The 22,294-nt window shown below is 36.2% G+C and overlaps 1 protein-coding gene across 1 annotated transcript in view; it reads left to right on the forward strand.

The window, feature by feature from the left end:
• The window catches only part of LOC109075984 (alpha-1,3-mannosyl-glycoprotein 4-beta-N-acetylglucosaminyltransferase A-like), a 40,432-nt gene that overhangs the window by 7,666 nt on the left and 10,472 nt on the right, over positions 1 to 22,294 (forward strand). Inside the window, exons 3-7 of the mRNA XM_042763402.1 lie at positions 10,817 to 10,984; positions 11,586 to 11,726; positions 16,529 to 16,662; positions 18,831 to 18,877; positions 19,026 to 19,139. Coding sequence (XP_042619336.1) covers positions 10,817 to 10,984; positions 11,586 to 11,726; positions 16,529 to 16,662; positions 18,831 to 18,877; positions 19,026 to 19,139 — 604 coding nt within the window. The remainder of the gene's footprint in view (positions 1 to 10,816; positions 10,985 to 11,585; positions 11,727 to 16,528; positions 16,663 to 18,830; positions 18,878 to 19,025; positions 19,140 to 22,294) is intronic.

Below are 22,294 nucleotides of genomic sequence, written 5' to 3' on the forward strand. Positions count from 1 at the left end.
TGTGTGTGAATAATTGGAGTAGAATAATTGGCAAAAAATATATTGGTATATTTTTTTTTTTTTAAGTGTGTGTGAATAATTGGAGTAGAATAATTGGCAAAAAATATATTGGTATGATGAGGTTTTGGAGATTGGTATAGTAATACCATGGTTTGTTTATATGGTATGTGATGTAGTAACAGAAGTGTTGCTCTAGCTGATTTATTGATTAATATTTGACCATTTGTGATTGTTGCTTCTGCTTATAACTTTCTTAATCCCAAAATGTCCTGACAAATATATAAAAAAATAAATAATTAAAAAAAAACATATATATAAATTAATCAATAATGGATAAAAGATATTGAAGTATGAAGACTCAAACGGATGTGTAAAAGGCCATAATGGCGTACTTTTGATAAGGGATGTTGAAGTCTGAAGCTTTTGAAGGATGTGTAAAAGGCCATAATGGCTAATCACTAATATGGTATTATAATTATTATTATTATTAACATGTTTGTGTTATTGTTATTACTACCATGTGATCCCATTTGTGTAATCACACTGTACTTTTGGTAAGAGATGTAGGGCCCTATGAAATCTGTTTTATTATTTTTTTTCAAATTCCATTTTTTCCGTTTTAATTTTTCTTGACTCCTTTTTAATAATATAATTAAATTATATTAATCAAAAAGCATGTCTAATTAATTAAAATCATAAAACTCATAAATTTTCACATCTATTTATTGAACGTTTAACAAAAATTACATGTTTAGGGCCCTATTAAATGTTTAATTTTTTTTCCTTCATATTTTTTATTGTTACCAAATTCTGTGTTTTAGCATGTCTGATTATTTGAATGTATAAAAAAATAATTTATTAATTTTTTTCTTAAAGTAGCCTTATGAATTTTTTTTCCTAAGAAATTCTGTGTTGCATATTTACATTTTTCTGGTTATTAAATGAAGGCATAAAAGGCATTTCATTCATCTTTTAATTATTGAAAATTAAGCAAACTTTGTTTTTTGGCTACAAAGGGGATTTACTATTAAAATTATAACATGGAAGAAATGTTGTGTGATTATTCCTTAAAAAAAATAATGTTTGTTTCTTTTTAGTAGTAGTAGGCGGCTATGTACATTCTACTGAAAAATAGTAATAGGCACAATGTCTTCAAATCAAACCGGACTTTTATTTTGACGGGTTGCCGTGAATACCTTTACAGTTCAGTGTATGTAATATGACGCTAGTTTTACTCAAATCAAACGCTCATGAAGTGACTCTCAGAGCAGTTCTGGAGATCCACATTGTTCATGTGTTTACGTCCTCGTTTAGTGAGACGGCAGATGCTGAAATCACCGCGAGCGTTGCATGCAGTAAATGAAACCACGCTTTTGCGCCATTCATTAACAGAGACACACAGAACATGCCGGATTCATATTTAAATTGACTTTTGCGGCTTAATATTTACAGATACTAGTCCATATCATGATTTGATTTAAGTCTAATGGCCTACTTTTGATTAATTCACTCAAAATTTGACAAATTCCGTGACATTCCACATTAAACTGTGAATTCTATTTTTATGACTGGATTCCGTGATTCCGTCTGCGTTTTCTGCACTGCAGAAATCATAGGGTCCTAGAGATGTTGGATTTTTTGGGTTATAAAGCTTGAAGTTACAGCAAATGAGCCATAGAGATGGAGGAGATAAAGAGGGAATTTTTATTTCTGTGGATGAGGCAATCTTGGCTTCAATCAACAGCAACTCTTGCCCTGTTCCTTATTTATTGTGTATGGGAAAGAAGGAGCATGTTCTGAACTTTCCATATCCCTTTGGGTTTTGACCTCTTCACTCTGTCCTTGATGAAACCATGTGTTATAAGCATGTGACTGTCCTCTAAAGACCCTATCTCTGACACACACACACACACCCTTAAGACTTTGTGCTGCTGTAGACCCTTGTCCCAGTGATTCTCAAAAGTGTTTGTGTTATATAACTTGTGTATTTTAAATAACTGTATGTTCCTCTAATATTCAGTGTTTATTAGAAAGTGGTGAAATCTAATTTCCAGTTTAAAGCAACTAGAGGCTTCCTGTTAATAATGATAAACTCTCCAGTTTTTAGAGCTTATCTGTTTCCCGTGGGGGTAGGCTGATGTCTGGTGCAACATTCAATCAGATTTGACCATTTTTAATTTCTTAATGCACACTTCTGGTCTAATTGCGAATGATTCATTGGTGCATGTTATTCTAAAAGAAAAATCTTTGGGAATGTTTGTTTAAAATGTAATGAGTTTCTATTTTAGCTGACATCACCTAGGTCACACAGGCATTTGGATATGTTGGATATTGGTGAAATGGCTATTTTATCATTGTTTTAGCAAACTTTCATGCAGTCTGGCACATTTTACATGATGCAGCTAATTCCCAATGGACAAAAATGTAATCCTATGTAGGGGCCATCACAGTGTTTTGAGGCAGTTATATTACATTTTATACAAAATCTTGAGCAATTTTATACTCCGTGTCGATGATAGCAGAAGATATATAGTACTGTTCAAAAGTTGGAGTTAGATTTTTTTATTATTATTATTATTATTTTTTTTTAGTTAATTTTAGCTCATCAGGGCACTTCTATTATGCTGACTTGATGCTTAAGAAACATTTCTTATTGTTATCAATGTTGAAAATGGTTGTGCTGTTTACTATTTTGATGTAAACCACGAGATATGGCTGGACAGTTTTTCTGATTTTTTTTGTTAAAATGCGATTTGTAATGTTTTGCCATAATTTATTTATTTTTGTTATAAATTGAAGAATTGTTGTTTGAATAAAAGTATTAGCAAATGCTACAATTAGTCATGTTGATAATGTGCCAGTGATAACAGTTAAGAGATAAATGATCCAACCACATGACGGCACACCTCTTTAACCATTCACATGTGACATGATGAAGGACTGCATTGAAAAGAATGGGATAAAACACAAGCAATGGAAAAGCAGCAGAGTGGTATGCAAAAACCTGTAAAGGATAACTACTGTATGTTTGATATTTCATGTTTGCATGCAGGTGACAGGCTGAAAGGTGCTGTTATTGTTACAGGTTAAATGTTCTGAATTTTTTGCCAAATCGCTCAGCGCTAAATGACCTTCTGTATATTTGCTGTAGCTCAGCAGATAAAGTATTTCAGATTATAGAAGTAAAATTGGTTGCAAACACCGTTTCATGTTGACTTTCCAGGAGTTTCACCCAAAACCTGCTGCTTGAGAGCTGAGAGTCTTTCTGGACTTGCTGGCCCCTTGAGAACGTCAGCTCATATTCCCATGATGGAACTGAACTGCATTTCGGCACTTTGATTCGAATTTCATGATGCCGGTTTAAAAGTCTTCTTTGCTTCACCTTGTTTTGGGGGCTTAAGCAGCTTTAATTTTTTCTCTAGCTGACGTGGTTGCCTATAGATTTTCATCTGCTGCTCTTTGTAGTGCGTCTCTCCATCATGCAACAGAACAAAGCCAGTCCCTCTGAAGGCGCTCTGTTCTTTGTGCTGGTCCACAGGTTAAATTTTTCCACTGATGTCCTCTGTGAGTGATTTTTTTTTTTCTTGTGACAAATTTCAGTGTTCACCCTGAATAATCCCTGAGGGTGGAGAATGAAAGGCTGGAGCAGTTCTCCTGAAGTGCATTTTAGTTTGAGAGGGCGCAGGGAAGAGCTTTCACAGCTGCACAAGAATAAAGAAAAGGTCACATGGTCATCATCACTACACTGTCCTCACCTAAAACCAGAAACTCTGCCTATAATAACTTAAGTTGACACCCAGGCAAAAATGGTTACTTGATTCTGTAGTGGTTTTAAAAACAATTGGAAAAAAGTTGGACCATTTTTAAATAGAAATGTAACCCTCGACCACAAAACCAGTCTTAAGTTGCACGGGTATATCTGTAGCAATAGCCAAAAAAACATTGTATGGGTCAAAATGATCGATTTTTCTTTTATGCCAAAAATCATTAGGATATTAAGTAAAGATCATGTTCCATGAAGATATTTTTTTATATTTTCTACCATAAATATATCAAAACTTAATTTTTGATTAGTAATATGCATTGCTAAGAAATTCATTTGGACAACTTTAAAGGCGATTTTCTTAGTATTTAGATTTTATTGCACCCTCAGATTCCAGATATTCAAATAGTTGTATCTTGGCCAAATATTATCCTATCATAACAAATCATACATAAATGGAAAACTTATTTATTCAGCTTTCAGATAATGTATAAATCTCAATTTCGACAAATTGACACTTAAGACTGGTTTTGTGGTCCAGGGTCACAAATGTGAAAAATTGTTTTTGGTTGCATAATCTTCTCTAAAAGCAACTCTTTTTGTAACCATGGCCCCATAGCTGTAAAAAAAGTACTTCTAAGGTGTGAAATGTCATAAGTGAAAACAATGCAGACTCTCATCAACAAACAACAAAACACATGCATTTAACGCATAAAGCTCCCCATGCAGACTCTCCTCAAGATGCTCGTGGTCACATGCATTTGCCGCATCGACCAACAACAAAATGTTTGGTTTAAATGCGACTTCAGTGTGAGTGCTGCTTCATGCATTTTTTCGCCCATGAAATATCACAGAAAACATAAATTTTGCAGAAATTTCACTGATGTGGCTGCATCTTTATTCAGTACTATTATACAACTCTCTGGAATACTTAATTCTGATTGGTCAGTCACGGTATTCATCAGTCAAATGTTTATTATTTTCTATAATAATTTGTATTTTTCCTATAATAACTGTATTTTTCGTATATATCGGTGATGGTTTATCGTCTCTCATATCATTCCACACACTTATTCTTGCATATTTAAGTAGCATTGTAAAAAGTGGGCTAATGTACAGTCAGCCAATTGTTGTAGGGAACACAGGGTTTGTTCTGTAATTAATGTACAAATGACTGCAATATTTCTTATTTCATTGCATAAAATATTTCACTTCTTTAGACTCCAGTCAAATCCCAATAGAAGTAAACAGCTCTTGCCCTACATTTTTTCCACCTCAGTATTCTCTTTCACTTTTGCATATGTCACATTACATAAGTTCAGTTGGTTGCTAATGCTGTTTTCTGTTGGCAAATACAGTAATTGCTATAATGCAGATGTGTATGTGCTGTAATCACCAGAGTGATATATGATATTGTGCATCAAGACACATCAAATATGTTTAAGTGTAAAGAAATACATAAGGAACATCCCCATTTTATATACCTGTTTGGTTCAGGATTAAGAGCGTTTCATTAACATGCTGTTGGCAGGGAGGTTGACAGCGTGATTGTTCAATGTGTCCATTTTTTGTCCCCACTGTGTAAATCAGAATCAGAAAGAGCTTTATTGGCAGGTATGTTTACACATAGGCTACGTTCACACTGTCAGTTTTTGGGATTGACGACAGTGTTTACTTACAGGTGTGAGTCTCAAAATGTACCGTTCACACAGCAGCTTACAGTTTCGTTTGGAATACTCTCTGTATGAACATGCAACGGTAGTCAAGCCCGTATTTCTTACCAGTTACCATAGCAACAGTGACCAAAGTAAAATCAAAGACGGCGATGTCCATAATACATTAAAGTTTAATCACTTCTGACATGATGAGTCCAATCGAGCTGTGAGTTCTTTCGTCAAATCTTCATTAATAACAGACAGCAGCTTTTATATTTGGGTGGAGAGCGGCACTCTCCCCGGAGCATTTGAATCACATGCAGAACATAAGACTGACGGGAGCGGCTCAGTTGGAAAACTGACGGGATCTAAGCTTTCAGATGTCACACCCGTATAAAAGCGAACTGTGTGTGAACGTAACCATATTAAGGACTGACAACTGTATTCTACTGCTGTGTGTACATGGCCATACAAAGAATTTGTTTTGTTGACAGAAGCTGCCACAGCACAAACAGATTAGAGTGACAGTACACAGATAATAAAACTAGAATAAGTAAATAAGAAATAATAATATACAACAAATATTTAAAATAAAATAGGCCTACACAATATACAAGTAGACAATAGATGGCATTAGTGTGTACAAGTATTATGTACAAATGCAAGGAAATGTAAATAAGAAGTATGGTGTTTTTCAATAAATAAATGTATAAATAGTTTTGTGTATTACACATTTATTGCCAAGTTATCTGTTGATGAGATGGATTGCCTGAGGGAAGAAACTGTTCTTATGCCTGGCCGTTCTGGTGCTCAGAGCTCTGTAGCACTGACCGGATGGCAAGATGAAAAAGAGGAAGTTCAGAGAGTAAGTGGCCTGGGTGTGAGGGGTCCAGAGTGATTTTGCCCGCTGGAAGAGTTCAGCTCTTGGAGAGTGGGAAGGGTTGTACCAGTTATTCTCTCAGCAGTCTGGACTATCTGCTGCAATCTTCTAAAGTCTGATTTGGTAGCTGAGCTGAACCAGACAGTTACTGAAGTGCACAGAACAGACTCAACTGAACTGTGTGTAGAACTGTGTGAGCAGCTCCTGTGGCAGGTTGAACTTCCTCAGCTGGTGAAGGAAATACAGCCTCTCCTGGGCCTTTTTGACAATGCAGTCAATGTGAGTGTCCCACTTCAGGTCCTGAGAGATAGTGGTGCCCAGGATCCTGAATGATTCTACTGCAGCCACAGTGCTGTTCATGATGGTGAGTGAATCAACAGTTCTTAGTAAAATAAGCTTAATCAGCAGCACCAAATGGATTTTAAAACTAGGTTGGGACTTTTGTATGTCTGTATTATTCACAGAGAGGTTAGATGTGCCTTGAAAAACAATGTGTTGAGTCGCCGAAATTCAGAGAATGTGCGCACACACTTTGGCTCATCCATCACATGCACTTTCTATATGAACATCTGGGTAGAGGCCTGAGAGGCAGGAATGGAGGGGTATGGGAAAAGATAACAAGATTACTGGGATGTGCAACAGTTTATGTGCTAATCCATTTAAAGTGGCTGCAGTCTGTCGGGATATTGAATGGACTTTCTGTGGTTGAGACAGACACTAGGGTAATGGTGATTTGAGGGCTGACTGTCCTTCATGGCTGGTTGGTAAATCATTGCAAAATTGGCTATAATCTGATGCTGGCCTGATGTTGTAATGCAGTAAAGAACTATAAGAAAAGTCATCTGTACTAGTGGTTGTCAACCAAGAGACCGGGTCCCATTATGGGGGCCGCAGGATGACTTAAAAAGTATTTAAATAATTTTTTTTTATTAAAATATTAATATTTCTATCTCAAATTTAAGTTACAAATAAAATGCTAGAAAAAGTCAATAAACAAACTGAAATCATATGTTATATGTATTTTTCCCTCCTCAGCGACTATTGTTTTTATTGAAGAAAATAAAGTTCTGGAAATGACATTAAATTTGGTTAACTGAATAAATATATTAAATGTCCCAGCTTCTGTTAATAAAAAAAAAGTTTGAAAAAAAGCATTTTTGTCTTAATTACAGTAGAATGAACAAAATGTCTTATCTATGAGGCCAATATTTCGGCAGACTTGTACAATAATTTGTAATGTAAAAGCTTTAGTCCGCCTGAAATCATACCAGTCTATTTTTGTGAAGCCGGACTAACAGACTAGTAATATGGTTGTAGCTCAGTCTCGTCCATCATACAAGTAATTCACGTTATTAAACTATAAGCCTTGTTTAAATTGAATTTAAATGTGTTTCACACTTCAGGATGATGAAGTTGCTAAATACTGCAGAGGCATTGATATGTAAACACAGGCAGTAAAGTGCTCAGTTTATGACGTCAATATCATGAAAATTTCCAAAAGGAGCTGTTTTTGCTGTATGAATGGTCTGAGTGTACTGAGGAGGGAGCTTTGGGTTGAGAAAGTGAGACTATTCAAAAGTTTGAAGTCAGTAGATGTATTTTTTTTTTTTAAATGTTTTTGAAAGACGTTCTGCCTTGTGCTCACCAAAGCTGCATTTATTTAATCAAAAATACAGTAAAAACAGTAATTTTGCTACGTTACATATTTGTGTAAACCAAATTTTCCTCCCAGGATTCTTTGATTAAACAAAGTTCAAAGGAACAGCATTAATGTGAAATGGAAATCTTTTGTAACATTATGAATGAGTATTGAAATTACTGGCACCAATCTTGTGAACCATAGTCTATGTCTACGTTGTTTATTTAACCATTTACTTTAAAACACCACAGAAAATCTGTTTACACTCTGTTTTCTCCTGACCCAGTGTACATAGATCCTTATTTTGAAATGAGTTCAATATGTGTGCTGTGTAAAGCCTTTAAGGATAGCAGCAGATGCATGTGTACACATCCATTCTCTCTTGAACATCACTCAGCCCTCAGCAAGCTCTCTGTGTGTGTGTCCAAGACAGACTAACATATAAAAGGCCTGCAGCCCTTCAAAGTGTGCCTTCTTAATTCAAATTAGAACCTAGAAGCTTGAACACATCCTGCCCACACTCAGGACAATGTTGTTTTCTTTATAATCGCACAGGCCTAACATTAACATTTTTTGTTTGCCGATGGTGTCAGATGTATTAAGAAAATCTGCTGATCTGTGTAATTTGATGCTCTTGTTATTGTTGGATAGAGTGCCTTTACTCTCCAACATACTAAAGTCATTATCTTTGGGAATATGAGAGTTTCCCTATAGCATTGGCTGATTGCCTGCCCAAACCACAGAGGAGTTCAGTAGCAGTTCAGTGTGATCAGTAATATAGTGTTGAGCACAATGAGCTGTTGTGACCCCATGTGGCTTTAGATGGTTTTATTTTGATGTATAGTATTACCGCATGCATGCATTAATCTGCTTGTACAGATCTACAACTCAGAACTGGTTTACCAACCAACTATGTTCCTGTACTTTGTACTAGGGATGTCCTGATCAGGTTTTTTGTGCCCCCGATCCAATCCATTCCGAGTCATTAAATATTGAGTATCTGCCGATACTGAGTCCCGATACGATATTTGTATATTCCTGTGTTTGGTGCACAATTCACGTAAATTAAAGTTAATAAAATCATTCCAATGTATATATACACACACACACACACACACACACACACACAGAGTGCAAAAAGTATTTTAAGAAAAACCACAACACAAACATTGTTGGACTGTTTCGGTATACAAATAGCTAATTAATTAATTAGTGAGAGTGCAAAAAGTATTTTAAGAGCTAGCAGTGCCAAAAGAGCCCACAGTTGAAGAAACCCCCATTTAAATCCAATTATAAAAGGAAGGGAAGAGACCCGAAATGCAAGCTAAGAACACAGGATGTAAACACAGTTCTGTATCTGAAGAGGAAACTGAAATGCTGAGATGCTGAATCCTTACAAAACCCCCTCCGTGGTAAGAAGAAGAGCTTGCTGGGAATGTAGAAGCTTAGGATAAAAGGGAGATCAAGAGGAAACCTGTGAGAGACTTGCTGAGGTCCAACAAGCAGTCATTCTTCAGCTGTCATAGCAGAAGTTCAAAGCGATTAACTCAATTGATGTTCTTGTGGCAAATTGGACATGAACACATCCTCCTCAAAGAAAATGAACCGTAAGCTTTTGGATCTGCATAAGAAAATCAAAGTTGATTGACCGAAAACGTTTTAAACCACCAGGACAGACCAGGACAGTCCAATTGCCACTGACTCGCATCGCATTGAGTCATCAAATAAAAAAATAAAAGACCCAATGACAAAATGCTAAACCACACTTGAGTCTGCAAATAAAAGGTGGCGTGACCCAAGGCTAATCTGCTCTAGCAGAGAGCACTTCCCACTGGCACTGCCTCAGACCACATTCTCTCGCTCCTTGTCATGCTGAGCAGCAGAAAGATAACCTTCCTGGAACCCCATCTCTCAGAAACTTTGTTGCAATCAGCAAATGGCTGACATGTCTGGTTCCTGAAAATAACGCTTTTGCTGACTTTACATAATGAACAGTTGTACTGCAGTTAGGGGTGCTACACAGAGCCGTTGTTAACTGACAAGCTGCGCAAATCCACGCTGATAATGAACGTGGATTTGCGCTGCTTGTCGGTTAACAACGGCTCTGTGTAGTAACAGCTGCCCTATGTGAAATCACGCACCGGATGGAATTTACCGCTGATTAAAGAACCGAATTTACTGTCGAGATGCCATTAATTATCGGCCGATGTTTATCGTGCACCCCTAACTATAGTGTTTAAGAGGTTATTTTTGAATAGCCCCAAACTTATGACAATCTCATGCTAATGTTTGTTTTTGTAGATTAGCAGCAGTTTTATGCAGAACACCTAATATTGTAAAGGACACATTTAGTCATGACAGAATCTTTGTAAATTTTAAGCATCATTTGGCAATTAAATTTCCATCTTAAAAGTCACACGATCTTGAAAAGTGATGCAGCTTTTTGCAAAATAGTTTCTTAATTTTTTTATAGTAAGCAAAATCAATTTTATGTCCAAGCAATCTTATACAGGCCTAGATATATCTGTGAAAGTTTACCCTGTGGGTAAGATGTGTCACTGGCTTAACTAATAGTGCCCTTTATTATTTTCAGTTTTCATTTAAGTAATTTGTTATTTGCGTTTGTCATTTTTATTAGTTTTTTTTTTTTAAATATATTTACATTTAATTAAAATTATTTTATTTAGGTTTTAGGTTGAGTAATTTTAGCAGTTCGAATTAAACCTATTTCAATTAGTTACCGTGGCAACATTCCTATTTTTTTTTTTTTTTTTTCATGTAATAGCCTACTTTTTAATTCCTTACATGAATGATGCACTGCATGATTCTGACCTCACGTTATGCCTGTCTCTCTGTCCACCCTCCTCTTCTCTCTGTAGAAAAGTTGGTAGCCTATCAGAGGGAGTTCCATTCCCTGAGGGAGCGTCTGCGTGTGGCGGAGCACCGAACCCTCCAGCGCTCCTCTGAGCTCAACGCCATCCTCGAGCAGTTCAGACGCGCCATTGCAGAAACCAACGGCAGCAAAGATGCTCTCTCCAACTTCTCAGGTTACTGGACGTTAACGTGGATGTACACAAATAGTTGTGTGTGTCATTGTCAATGTATTATTATCTGTCATGCAGATTACTGTTTACTGTTTTCTAATTATCAAGCAGGGTTTTTTTTTACCTACACGTTGTTAAAGAGTGCAGCAGTGCCTGTTTACTTTTTCTCTTGCCTTGGTTTCGGAAGAATTTTTTTTTATGAATTTTTTTCCCATAGGGATTAAAAAAAAGTTCTAAGCCTAGAACCAAAGCAACTAGGAGGTGAATTATAACATTAAAAGCTTTGAATCAAAAAATATTTGAAAATCAGACAAACAGGCAAAGCCACACATACACCCCAAGCCGAACATTAATTTAGAGCAAATATTGTTGATTAAGTTGATTAAGTTTCCAAGGAACAGCTGTCCTAGATTGATAATGCTCTTATGCCTGGAGTGTTGTTTGATTTGCCTTTTTGGATAATGCAGTTAAACTGCTCTCACTTTCTTCTAAATACTGAGGATCAACAAGTGTTTTCAAATTTTTTACATTATTGTATTCTTTTTTTCTTTTTATATAGTTTATGTATATTGTCATAATGCTGAAGTGCCCTGGTTTCTTACAGATGAGACACAGAAGTTGCTGAAGGAGTTGGCTCACAGGAAGCCCCTCCATGTGCCAAATATCTACCACCATCTGCCTCACTTGCTAAACAATGAAGGCAGCCTGCACCCTGCTGTACAGGTGGGCCAGGGACGTACCGGAGGTGAGCCAAACAACGTACTATTCATCAGCATTTTAAGCTCTCACAGTAGATCATTATCAAACATCTGATAAACCCACTGAAATATCACTCTCTTCAATCCAGAACTGACGTTCCAATGTCCTTTGAATATGACCGAACTGTCATTGATTGATGAAAGGTGCTTTGGCCAAGTTCACTAGACAATTGCAAATCACTGTTATGGCCTTGTTAAGACTCAGAGCTGTCATGTGATGTTTGTTTTTCACCCAACATTCCTCACATTTTCACTCAAACAGCGGGGTGTTGCTGTCTGCCGCATCCGTGCTTGTCATATTGTGTTACACGCCTGTTATCCACGGGCTGTTACAGGCCCGGTCAGTGTGTCAGAGATGAAGCTGCAGCCAGAGGCTTTTTGTCCCTCCTCCACACACCCACAACAGGCCTATCAGATTGTCATTAGAGGAATCAAGCCCTCCTGGGTTCAGCGAGGGTAATGGAGAGGATAGTCATGGGGACATGAATGTAAGGGTGGGAGCCACAGGGATAGGAACCACTTAACAACATTGTTTTAGGGGGTAGTGTAGATGTGAAATCTTTTATTAACAACAATAATGCATTTTTTGTTTTAAAAGCAAGGCAGCAACATAGAGTACTAGAGTTCTTTATCATATCATTATTGTTTATCATAAAAGTAAGAACAATATTTGTAAAATCTGACAGAAAATTAAGGATACATGAAATAGCAGTTTATTTATTTAGCTACCATATTGGCCGATGTGAGGCATTTAATTGTGCACACACTCATTTCTTCCTGTTTTTACATTTTGAACATCACTGAACACTATATATTCATTTTCTCCTCCCTTTGAGTTGTTGAGCCTATTTGTTTTCTTTCTTAACTATGCACTCTTATGTGGTTAGTTGGATTTTGCATAGTTTGTTTTTCTCTCCTGCTTCTTGCTACCCTACCAGTTATTATGAATTTTGAGTTTTCAAAACATAAGTAAATTGGAACTGGAAAGGAAACTGGCAGTTTTGTAAATGGACAACAGTAAATGTGATTTTCCCATCTCAACAGATGAACAAACACTGGGCAAAATATATAAATATGATAATTTCATTTTCTTTTCAATTTGAGCTGTTTATCTTGTTTGGTTTTCTATTCGATCTCTGCATGAATATGTGGTTAGTTGCATTTTGCATTTTCTTTTTCTTCCCCTTCCACAACCGGTGCAGATGTACAATGATGTGCAACACATTTTTGGTTCACGCCCCACCAATTAAAAACTACTGCTTTACAATACTGCAGAATAATAAGGAAGTGAGATTGAGTAAGTAGGTAATAAACGGAAATCTTTAAGAATTTCTGCAGTATTTAATGTATCCATAAGCTGACAAGAGCTAAACACAGTGGTTGTGATTGTAGAGATGTAAACACATATTTAAGATTGGTAGACAAATGTAAAAGTTTAAGAATCTCTTGATTATTAATGTGCATAATGTAAAGTCAGTGGCCCCTTCAATGTCTGTAGTGGTTGCAGTCCTGCTTGATTGGCTGGGCTTTTTTTCCTAGCGTAGTGACCAATCCACTGATCTGGCTAATCGACACCCTAAGCCTGGAGCTGTCGTGCTCTTTTGTGGTGCACTCTATTTTGTTCTTGTTTGTGTGACACAGTGTCCCACACTATACTGTATCAGGCAGTATGTGGGTTAATGACAGATGAGTTAAGGCAACGGCTAGGTGGCTTTATTACAAGTGACATCCTATGCTGGGACAGACTGGGTGAATAACAACAGTGATGTAAGAAAATGTCAAAAAAAACTTTTTTGTGTGACTGACCCCTGTCACATGAGGAGGTTGTTTTTCTGAGCATATGGGAAAAACAGAGAGAACTCGTTTTTGGAAAGCTGAAGCCCACCAGTGCTTGACGCCCACCTCTTTCAAACCCAAAGATGGACCTCTCCTGCTAGCTACAGTAATCTCAGCCTCCTGTTTCCAGACTGTCTGTGGGCAAGACTGCGGACGGCTCTGGCTTATGCCTATGCCTGCGGTCCCTCTCTTCTCATTGAGATCGTGGCTTAGAGGGCTATTTTTAGAACATTAAATGGGGACATCATCTTCTGCCCAGACCCTAGAGACTGTGCACCATTTCTCATGATCAACACCACCCCCTGATCGATATAGACTCGGGTTTGCTAGTTAAGAGTCCAAGGAGAACTAAAATATTCATGACAACTGTATGAATGTTAACTAATGGTCTAATAAGCATTATACAAGCCAATGACAAAAAAAGAAGAAACGGAAAAAGGTTTTGAAAAATATTTATACCATTCAAGTTTAAATTTTATGACTCTGAGTGTCATGTGGTGTAACCATCATGTTTAAAATTTAAGTTGTAAAAAAATTAAATAATATAAATATATATATATATGTGTGTGTGTGTGGTGTGTGTGTGTGTGTGTGTGTGTGTGTGTGTGTGTGTGTGTGTGTGTGTGTGTTTATAAATATTATGAATTATTAATTTAGAAATAACATAAATTTTGGCAAGTTGCACCAGTTTCTGGGGAGTTGCACCACATGACATTTTACAAATAACCTTTTCTCATTATAAAAAGATCAAATTTTAAAAGACTTCTTGACTTTGATATTTTTTTCTGAGAGATGACAGTTGTGTGTTCGAATTATCTTTGTTGTGCTTCTCTCTCTACAAACAATGAAGCAGTTTAGTTTCTTTGATTTTACCTTGTTGTTTTACCTTGTCTATTATCTATGCTTTTTTATTAATAAAAGTCACGGGGCAGTTTATGTGTGTGCACAGCGCAATTTGCAATCTCCGACCTCTCTCCCTCTCACTGTGTTAATTTGCAAGTGATGTGTGTATGTGTGTGTGTGTGTGTGTGTGTGTGTGCATCAATACCTGTGCATTAAACGGTTTTAATTCATACCTGCCAGCCAATCAGAATCGAGTAATAATACAGAACACAGAAAAACAATCAAAAAACATGCAAAATACAAAAAAAAAAAAAAAAAAAAAAAAAAAAATTAAAAAAAATATTTAAACGGTTTTAAAAAATATTTAAACCATTCAAGTTTAAATTTAATGACTCTGAATGACATTTACAAACAACCTTTTCTCATTACAAAAAGATCAAATTTGAAGACTTCTTGACATTGACACATTTTTCTGCATGTTTTTGCATGCTTAATACACCACATTATGTTTTTTGGTCACACCACATTACTTTTTTTTTGGGAGACAAATATTTCTCAAATATGCATCGAAGAAATATTAATGTTTTTAAAAGAAATAATAATGAAGGAATATGCCAAATTGCTTAAGGTTTTTATTTCAAGAGTTTCATTCTTGTAATTAGTTTTTCCCCTTCATTATGATATCAGGAAAATTGTACCATCCTGATATTTTTCGTTCTGCCCCTAAATATATATTAAAATGAATTTTAATTCAGAACTAAAACATGCTCAGTTAATGAGCATCATGCAATTTAATATGTAATGTATTGTTGTTGTTATTATTATTATTATTTTTTTAATGACAGTTATTATCAGTTGTTAATGAGTAAATCTAGCCTTAGCTTTAGAATCTGATTGGGCGTCCCTAAACCTGCAAAGGCTGAAAACCCTTGATATACACAATTAGAAAGAGAGCTCTGAGAAGTTTGAGAGGATTAGTTGAAAGACACCCACACTAATAAAATGAAAATGTTCACCAATATAAGGTTTCAGTGAAAGCCCCTACCGTCTCAAACACTCTGTTTTTCTCCTCAGTAAGGAACTGTAACATCCCTAGAGACCGTCTGTGTATAAATCTGCCGTAGTTTAGTCTCAAGGCACGTTGAGTGGCTGTCTCAAAGATAAGCATGCAGACTTCAAATACTGCTGCTGAGGAGTGAAGAAAAAGCATTCTGGGAGAATGATGCAGCTCAGCGGCTCTTTATGTAATCGAGCGCCTGAAGGCCAAACGCTACTTTTGTGAAAGAGAAGAGGCGGCGTAGGAGAGGATGACTTGTGTTGAATGCACATTAACTTAAAAACATGTTTGTTTTTCTTAATGTGTCACTTTTTTTTTTCTTTCTCTCAGGTGCTTTACCTCTCTGTCTGATAATCTTCCTCTCTTTAATGTGCGCTCTATCTCCCTCTCTCTCTCTTTGATCCTCAGCCTACTTTATTCCTTGCCCACATGGTGTTACCTCTCAAAACACTTTCTGGCTTGCGGTGGGAAGCAGTGCAAAACGAGGACATATTTTACTATCTTGTTTGTTGTTGATGAAGTGTGACAGAGCTTCTGTCAGTCTGTTACTCAAATCAGCTCTCAAACTCACACAACATTTTTATTTTTTGTGCTAGTCATGTGAAAAGACAATTCAATATCCTTCACATGCTGTTAACACTTGTTATTGGTCCCTTATTGAGTATCTTGTTTACTCATGTTCTGACTGTATCAGGAGTCAGGATCTCTGTTCTTCTCTGTAGTCATTTAATTTTTTCTCTTTAAGACTGGTCATACCTTTTTAAAGTCGGTTATAAAAAGGGAGAATTGTCTCTTGGCTAACAGCTAGTTGGTCAAAACATAGTGGCTATGTTTATGCAACTGGCCCAAGATTTGAGATATCTAGCCAGAATAATACAGCCACAGAACCTCAATCAAAATCTGTCATATATTCGTCTTGTATGGCAGTCTCTAAACAAACCTATTTCATGTTATTTAGAGTAGTTTGTCATCTGCCTGGTGATGACTGTATGATGTGCTGATAAATTCAGTTTATGAGGCTGGACTTGAGGTTTTGTTCTCTATTCTGTGCAGTTTCCATAGTGATGGGCATCCCCACGGTGAAGCGGAAAGTAAAGTCATACCTGTCAGAGACGCTTCATTCACTCATCGATAAACTCTCGGCGGAGGAGAAGCTCGACTGCGTCATCATAGTGTTCGTGGGAGAGGTGAGCATTTATCTCATTGGTTTGAGAAAGTGTTTGTGTGTGAGGATTGTGGCTGGCTCTGACTTCCTGTTTGTGAAGTTTTTGTGAAGTTCAACTTGTTATGATGGAAACTAGTGTGCCATTCTCACAGTCAAACACTGACTAAACAAGTGTCTCTCAACGAGTGGTTCTAACGGTGCCACTGACAACCGGGAAAAAGTGTTTTAAGGGCATTTTGTTTACTTTTTGTCCAGGCCTTTCCCTCTTGGGCATCCCTTGCATGGGAATTATTTAAATTCGGGAAGTTGAAAAGTGTATAAAGGATAATGGGACCCCTTTAAACAGTTGTAGTTGACACAGTGGCACTGTATCATGTTTGCTTGATGTTCAGTGTAAGATCTGAGTTGTGAGACCATCACCGGCTTTGTAAATGGCTGAATTGGGTCAGAGTGGTTTGTTGTTTGTTATCTTGTTACCACCCGTTGAGGGGTGTGGGCGGTTCACGCTGAGAACAGGGGTCTCGATGCTTTTATGCTGCTGTCTGAACGATAGAGCAAGAGGAACAGACACGCAGACATACCTGTCAGGATTTGTCTTCCGCTTCATCTGTTGCCACAATTTTGTATGTCTGATGAACACAGAGTGGGAGGGAAAAATTTATCTTGAATTTAGTGAATCTTAAAGTAGAAAACGCTGGGTGATCTTATGTAAAATATCTCTCTTTATTCATAGTTTTTAAAGGTAATTTGCATTTGTTTTGAAATTGATTAAATGGGTGATTTTGGCCAAACAGACATTGTTGGCAGCAGTATTTACCCACATATTTTAACCGAGCCATTTAAAAATGTACACTGCTGTTTGTGGTCAGCAAGATTTTTTTGATGGAAAGGAATACTTCTGTTCATCAAGAATAAGTTATATTGTTCGAAAGTGACAGTAAAGACCTTTATAATGTTACAGAAGATTTCTGTTTCAGTTAAGTATTTCTGTTCGCCATTAATACTAATCAGAAATGTTTCTTGAGCAGCAAATCAGCATATTAGAATGATTTCTGAAGGATCATGTGACACTGAAGACTGGAGTAATGATGCTGAAAATTCAGCTTTGCATCACATTTTAAAATGTATTCAAATAGAAAGCAGTTATTTTAAATTGTAATAATATTTTGTAGTATATACTGCATATAATTATACTAATTATGCAATTTACAGTATTTCTAATCAAATAAATGCTGCCTTAATGAGCTTCTTTCATAAACATAAAAAAACGTACTTATCCCAGACTTTTAAACAGTAATCTATATTTGTAACAAATTTAAACAGATTGTTTTTTTTATGTTCATGTATTATAAACTTTATCTTGGTGGTTTCCATCAAAATGACAATTACTAGTGTTTGTTGCTGTAATAAAACAACAGCTTGATTTTATAATATACAAAGAGGCTGTTTTTAAATCATTCATAAGTTCTTTCTGCATTAAGAGAAACTACTTAAATATTTATAATAGGAATGTTGTTACTGTGTTGCAGTGGGCTGTTCTAGAACTGTTAGTTTAATTGACTAATCAAAAAAAAAAAAAAAAAAAAAAAAAAAAATCTGTATTTTAATAAACAGGGAAAAAAGTTAGGTGCAGCCTAACACCTAACAGTACACAGTGTTTCTATACGTTAACAGTCTTGTCATAATAAATGTAGTTATTTTGCTCCAGTTTGTGCTTGTTTGTACCCGGCTTCTTGTCTGTTAGGTCTGGCTGATGTTTCTTGTGTGATCAGTCATCAGCTGTTCTTGTGGCTTTCTGGAACGATGGTAGTGATTAGTTTGGAGTGCTTTAGTAAAGAGGGAACACCCAGTGGCATCTGCATCTAAAGACCCTTTATTGAGGCTCTTGTGTTCCCCGAGCACATGTGTGTATGACAGAGAGAGGATTTCCCTTCCCACATCGCTCACTTCAGTTTTACAGTACTTGCACAGATGGTGTAGGGTGAAGAAAATCAGTGAGAAAAGACAATTCGTCCTCCTTACCGAGATAACAAACAGCCCAAAGCAGAGTCACTCCAATTCCCATATTTTTCCAGGCTGTCAGGCGCTGCTGGTATATTTACTTAGTTGTTACTGCACCTGTGTTTCTGCCGAGCCTGTGTGTGTGTGTGTGTGCACGTGCTAACCAGTGTTTTCTTTGCTTTCTCACAGACGGACATAGATTACGTAAACAGTGTGGTTGCAGGCCTTGAAAAAGAGTAAGTACCGTTTTTTTTTTGCCACATGTTGAACTTCTCCAAGAGTACAGTACGTTTAGTTTTGCCTGTCAATGATCTCAATTGTACATTTGACCTAATGGTTCAGATGCTTTGCTAACCGTTGTTCTTGACTGTCATTGTCCATCAGGTTCTACACAGAGCTGAATTCTGGGTTACTGGAGGTCATATCTCCCCCTGCCAGCTACTACCCAGACTTCAGCAACTTAAAAGAGACATTTGGTGACTCAAAGGAGCGGGTGAAGTAAGTGTTCAGGAAACATTATGCTCTACAGTAGCCACGTTCTTCTACAATACACTAATACACTGTGGGGAAAGTACATACTTCTGGCTATATAATAAAAGTTGCCTAGTTGCATACTTTAAACGTTAACATATAGAAAAATGTATTGCCTAAAAGTGACCTAATTTATTACCTGAAAATTTCTACATACACTACTGTTAAAACGTTTGTGGTCGATGAGATTTAAAAAAAATTAAAGATTAAAAAAAAAAAAAGGCTGCAGTTGTTTGATTAAAAATACAGTAAAAGCTGTATTATTGTTAAATATTATTACACTTTACAAAAACCTGTTATCTATTTTGATATATGGTAAAATATAATTTATTCCTGTGATGGCAAAGCATCATTACTCCAGTCTTCAGTGTCACATGATCCTTCAGAAATCATTCTTATGCTGATTTGCTGCTCAAGAAACATTTCCTATAATTCATCAATGTTAAAAACAGTTGTGCTGCTTAATATTTATTTGGAAACCATAATATATATTTTCAAAAATAATATGATACATAGTTCAAAAGAACAGCATTTGTTTGAAATAGTTATATTATGTAACATTATAAATGTCTTTACTGTCACTTTGATCAATTTAATGCCTCCTTACTAAATAGAAATATTAATTTACTAAAAAAAAAAATCTTACTAACTTTACTAACATGTTGAGCAGAGGACAATTTTTTTTTCTAAACAAAAAATGCATATGCATGCTTCATCGAAAATTTTCATTTTCTTGCCATACTGTACTCAATGTACTTTTATTTGAAACCATATTGCATACTACATATGCAAGAAAGTATAATAGTACAGTATGCAGTAGTATAGTCCATTTCTTAGCCTATATATACACTACCATTCAAAGAATTGGACACACCTAGTTTATTATTATGGTTTTCCATATTTTAGGATATTAGTCAAGTCATCAGAACTGTGGAATTGTGTATTTTGTGTTTTATACATACTTTATGTAAAATGCATACAAAAAGACAGCATTTGATTTGTCTACAAAACTAATTCAAAGCATTTAATTTTAGTCGAGCATGTTCAAGCGTTTGACAGGTGGTGTGTAGGTGTATTGATTGTGGTCTGTCATATGGTTGCGCTGGCTGTTGCTGTGGCGGGTGCACGTGACAGTATTTCTAAAGATGCCCATAGAGATTTCAGTGGCGAGGATGAAATAAAGTTTTGATTAGCCCGGATCTCATATTTCAGTGCCGGAGTCAGAGCTGATTTACTGTCACAAATGTGATTAGAGAGAGAGAGATGTCAGTGAGATTTTCTGGAAAGAAAGACGGAGCGAGAGGCATGGCAGATTTGTTCTGAGACAGGAAGCCACTAAGCTCAAGGTCAAAAACATCAACTCCTTCATTCCTTCCTTCCTCCTCTATCTCTCTCTCTCTGTCCTAAAAGGACTCTTCTTCTCATCTCCTCCTCTCCCTAAATCTTTCATCCACAGCTGTCTCAATTTAATCCCATTCAATCTGGGCATCTCTTTGTTTCACTGCCTCTTCTATCTTTTGGTGTCATGCTCTCTCTTTCATAACTGTGATTCTGTCTGTCCTAGGGTTGTCACGACTATAAAATTGACTATACTAATGCCGAATATAATTATTATTAATGCCACAAGATATTCAGTAGCAGTTGATATGCTGTTCAACACACTCTTTAGTTTGTTCAAATAATAATAATAAAACGACAACAACAATATAACATGTTAAATTAAATCAGGGCCATATAGCTTTCAGACATTTCTAAATTATATAAATAAGTTATGTTTTACTTATTTATTCATCTAAACAACATTAGTAAAACATTAAGAGCAGTAAGTGGTTTTGTCTTTTACAAACAGTATTTTCAAACATGTACTACTTTTCAAATGTTTGGGTAAGATTTTTTTTTTTTTTTTAAGAAATTAATACTTTAATTTATAAAGAGTGCATTAAATTGACAAAGTCACTGGAAAGACATTAATAATATTACAGAATGTTTCAATTTCCAAAAATACTGTTCTTTTTGAACTTTCTATTCTATAAAAGAATCATGAAAAAATAATCTACAGAAATAAGCAGCACAACTGTTTTCTTTTCAGCATTGATGAGAAATGTTTCTTGAGCAGCAAATCAATATATTAGAATGATTTTTGAAGAATCATGTGACACTGACGAGTAATGATGCTAAAAAATTAAATATTTAATATATTTAATTAAATTAAAAATATATTCCTTTTTTAAAATCTTTTCAAATAGAAAACAGTTATGCTAAATGAACACACACACACACACACACACACACACACACACATATATATGTATACAGTGGTGTAAAAAAGTGTTGGCCTGATTTCTTATTTTTTTGCATGTTTTTGCATGTTTGTTTCAGATCATCAAACAAATGTAAATATTAGTCAAAGATAACACAAGTAAACACAACATGCAGTTTTTAAATGAAGGTTTTTATTAATAAGGGAAAACAAAATCCAAAACTACATGGCCCTGTGTGAAGAAGTCTTGCCCCCCTGTTAAAACTGTGGTTTATCACACCTGAGTTCAATTTCTCTAGCCACACCCAGATCTGATTACTGCCACACCTGTTCACAATCAAGAAATCTCTTCAATAGGATCTGCCTGACAAAGTGAAGTAGACCAAAAGATCCTCAAAAGCTAGACATCATGGCGAGATCCAAAGAAAATCAGAAACAAATGAGAAAGAAAGTAATTGAGATCTGTCAGTCTGGAAAAGGTTATACAGCCATTTCTAAAGCTTTGGGACTCCAGCGAACCACAGTGAGAGCCATTATTCACAAATGGCAAAAACATGGAACAGTGGAGAACCTTCCCAGGAGTGGCCGGCGGACCAAATTTACCCCAAGAGCACAGCAACGACTCATCCAAGAGGTCACAAAAGACCCCACAACAACATCCAAAGAACTGCAGGCCTCACTTTCCTCAGTTAAGGTCAGTGTTCATGACTCCAGCATAAGAAAGAGACTGGGAAAAAATGGTCTGCATGGCAGAGTTCAAGACGAAAACCACTGCTGAGCAAAAAGAACATAAAGTCTCGTCTCAGTTTTGCCAGAAAACATCTTGATGATCCCCAAAACTTTATATACTGTGCACTGACGA

This window comes from Cyprinus carpio, chromosome A9, assembly GCF_018340385.1.
Source record: "Cyprinus carpio isolate SPL01 chromosome A9, ASM1834038v1, whole genome shotgun sequence".
NCBI classification, from domain to species: domain Eukaryota; kingdom Metazoa; phylum Chordata; class Actinopteri; order Cypriniformes; family Cyprinidae; genus Cyprinus; species Cyprinus carpio.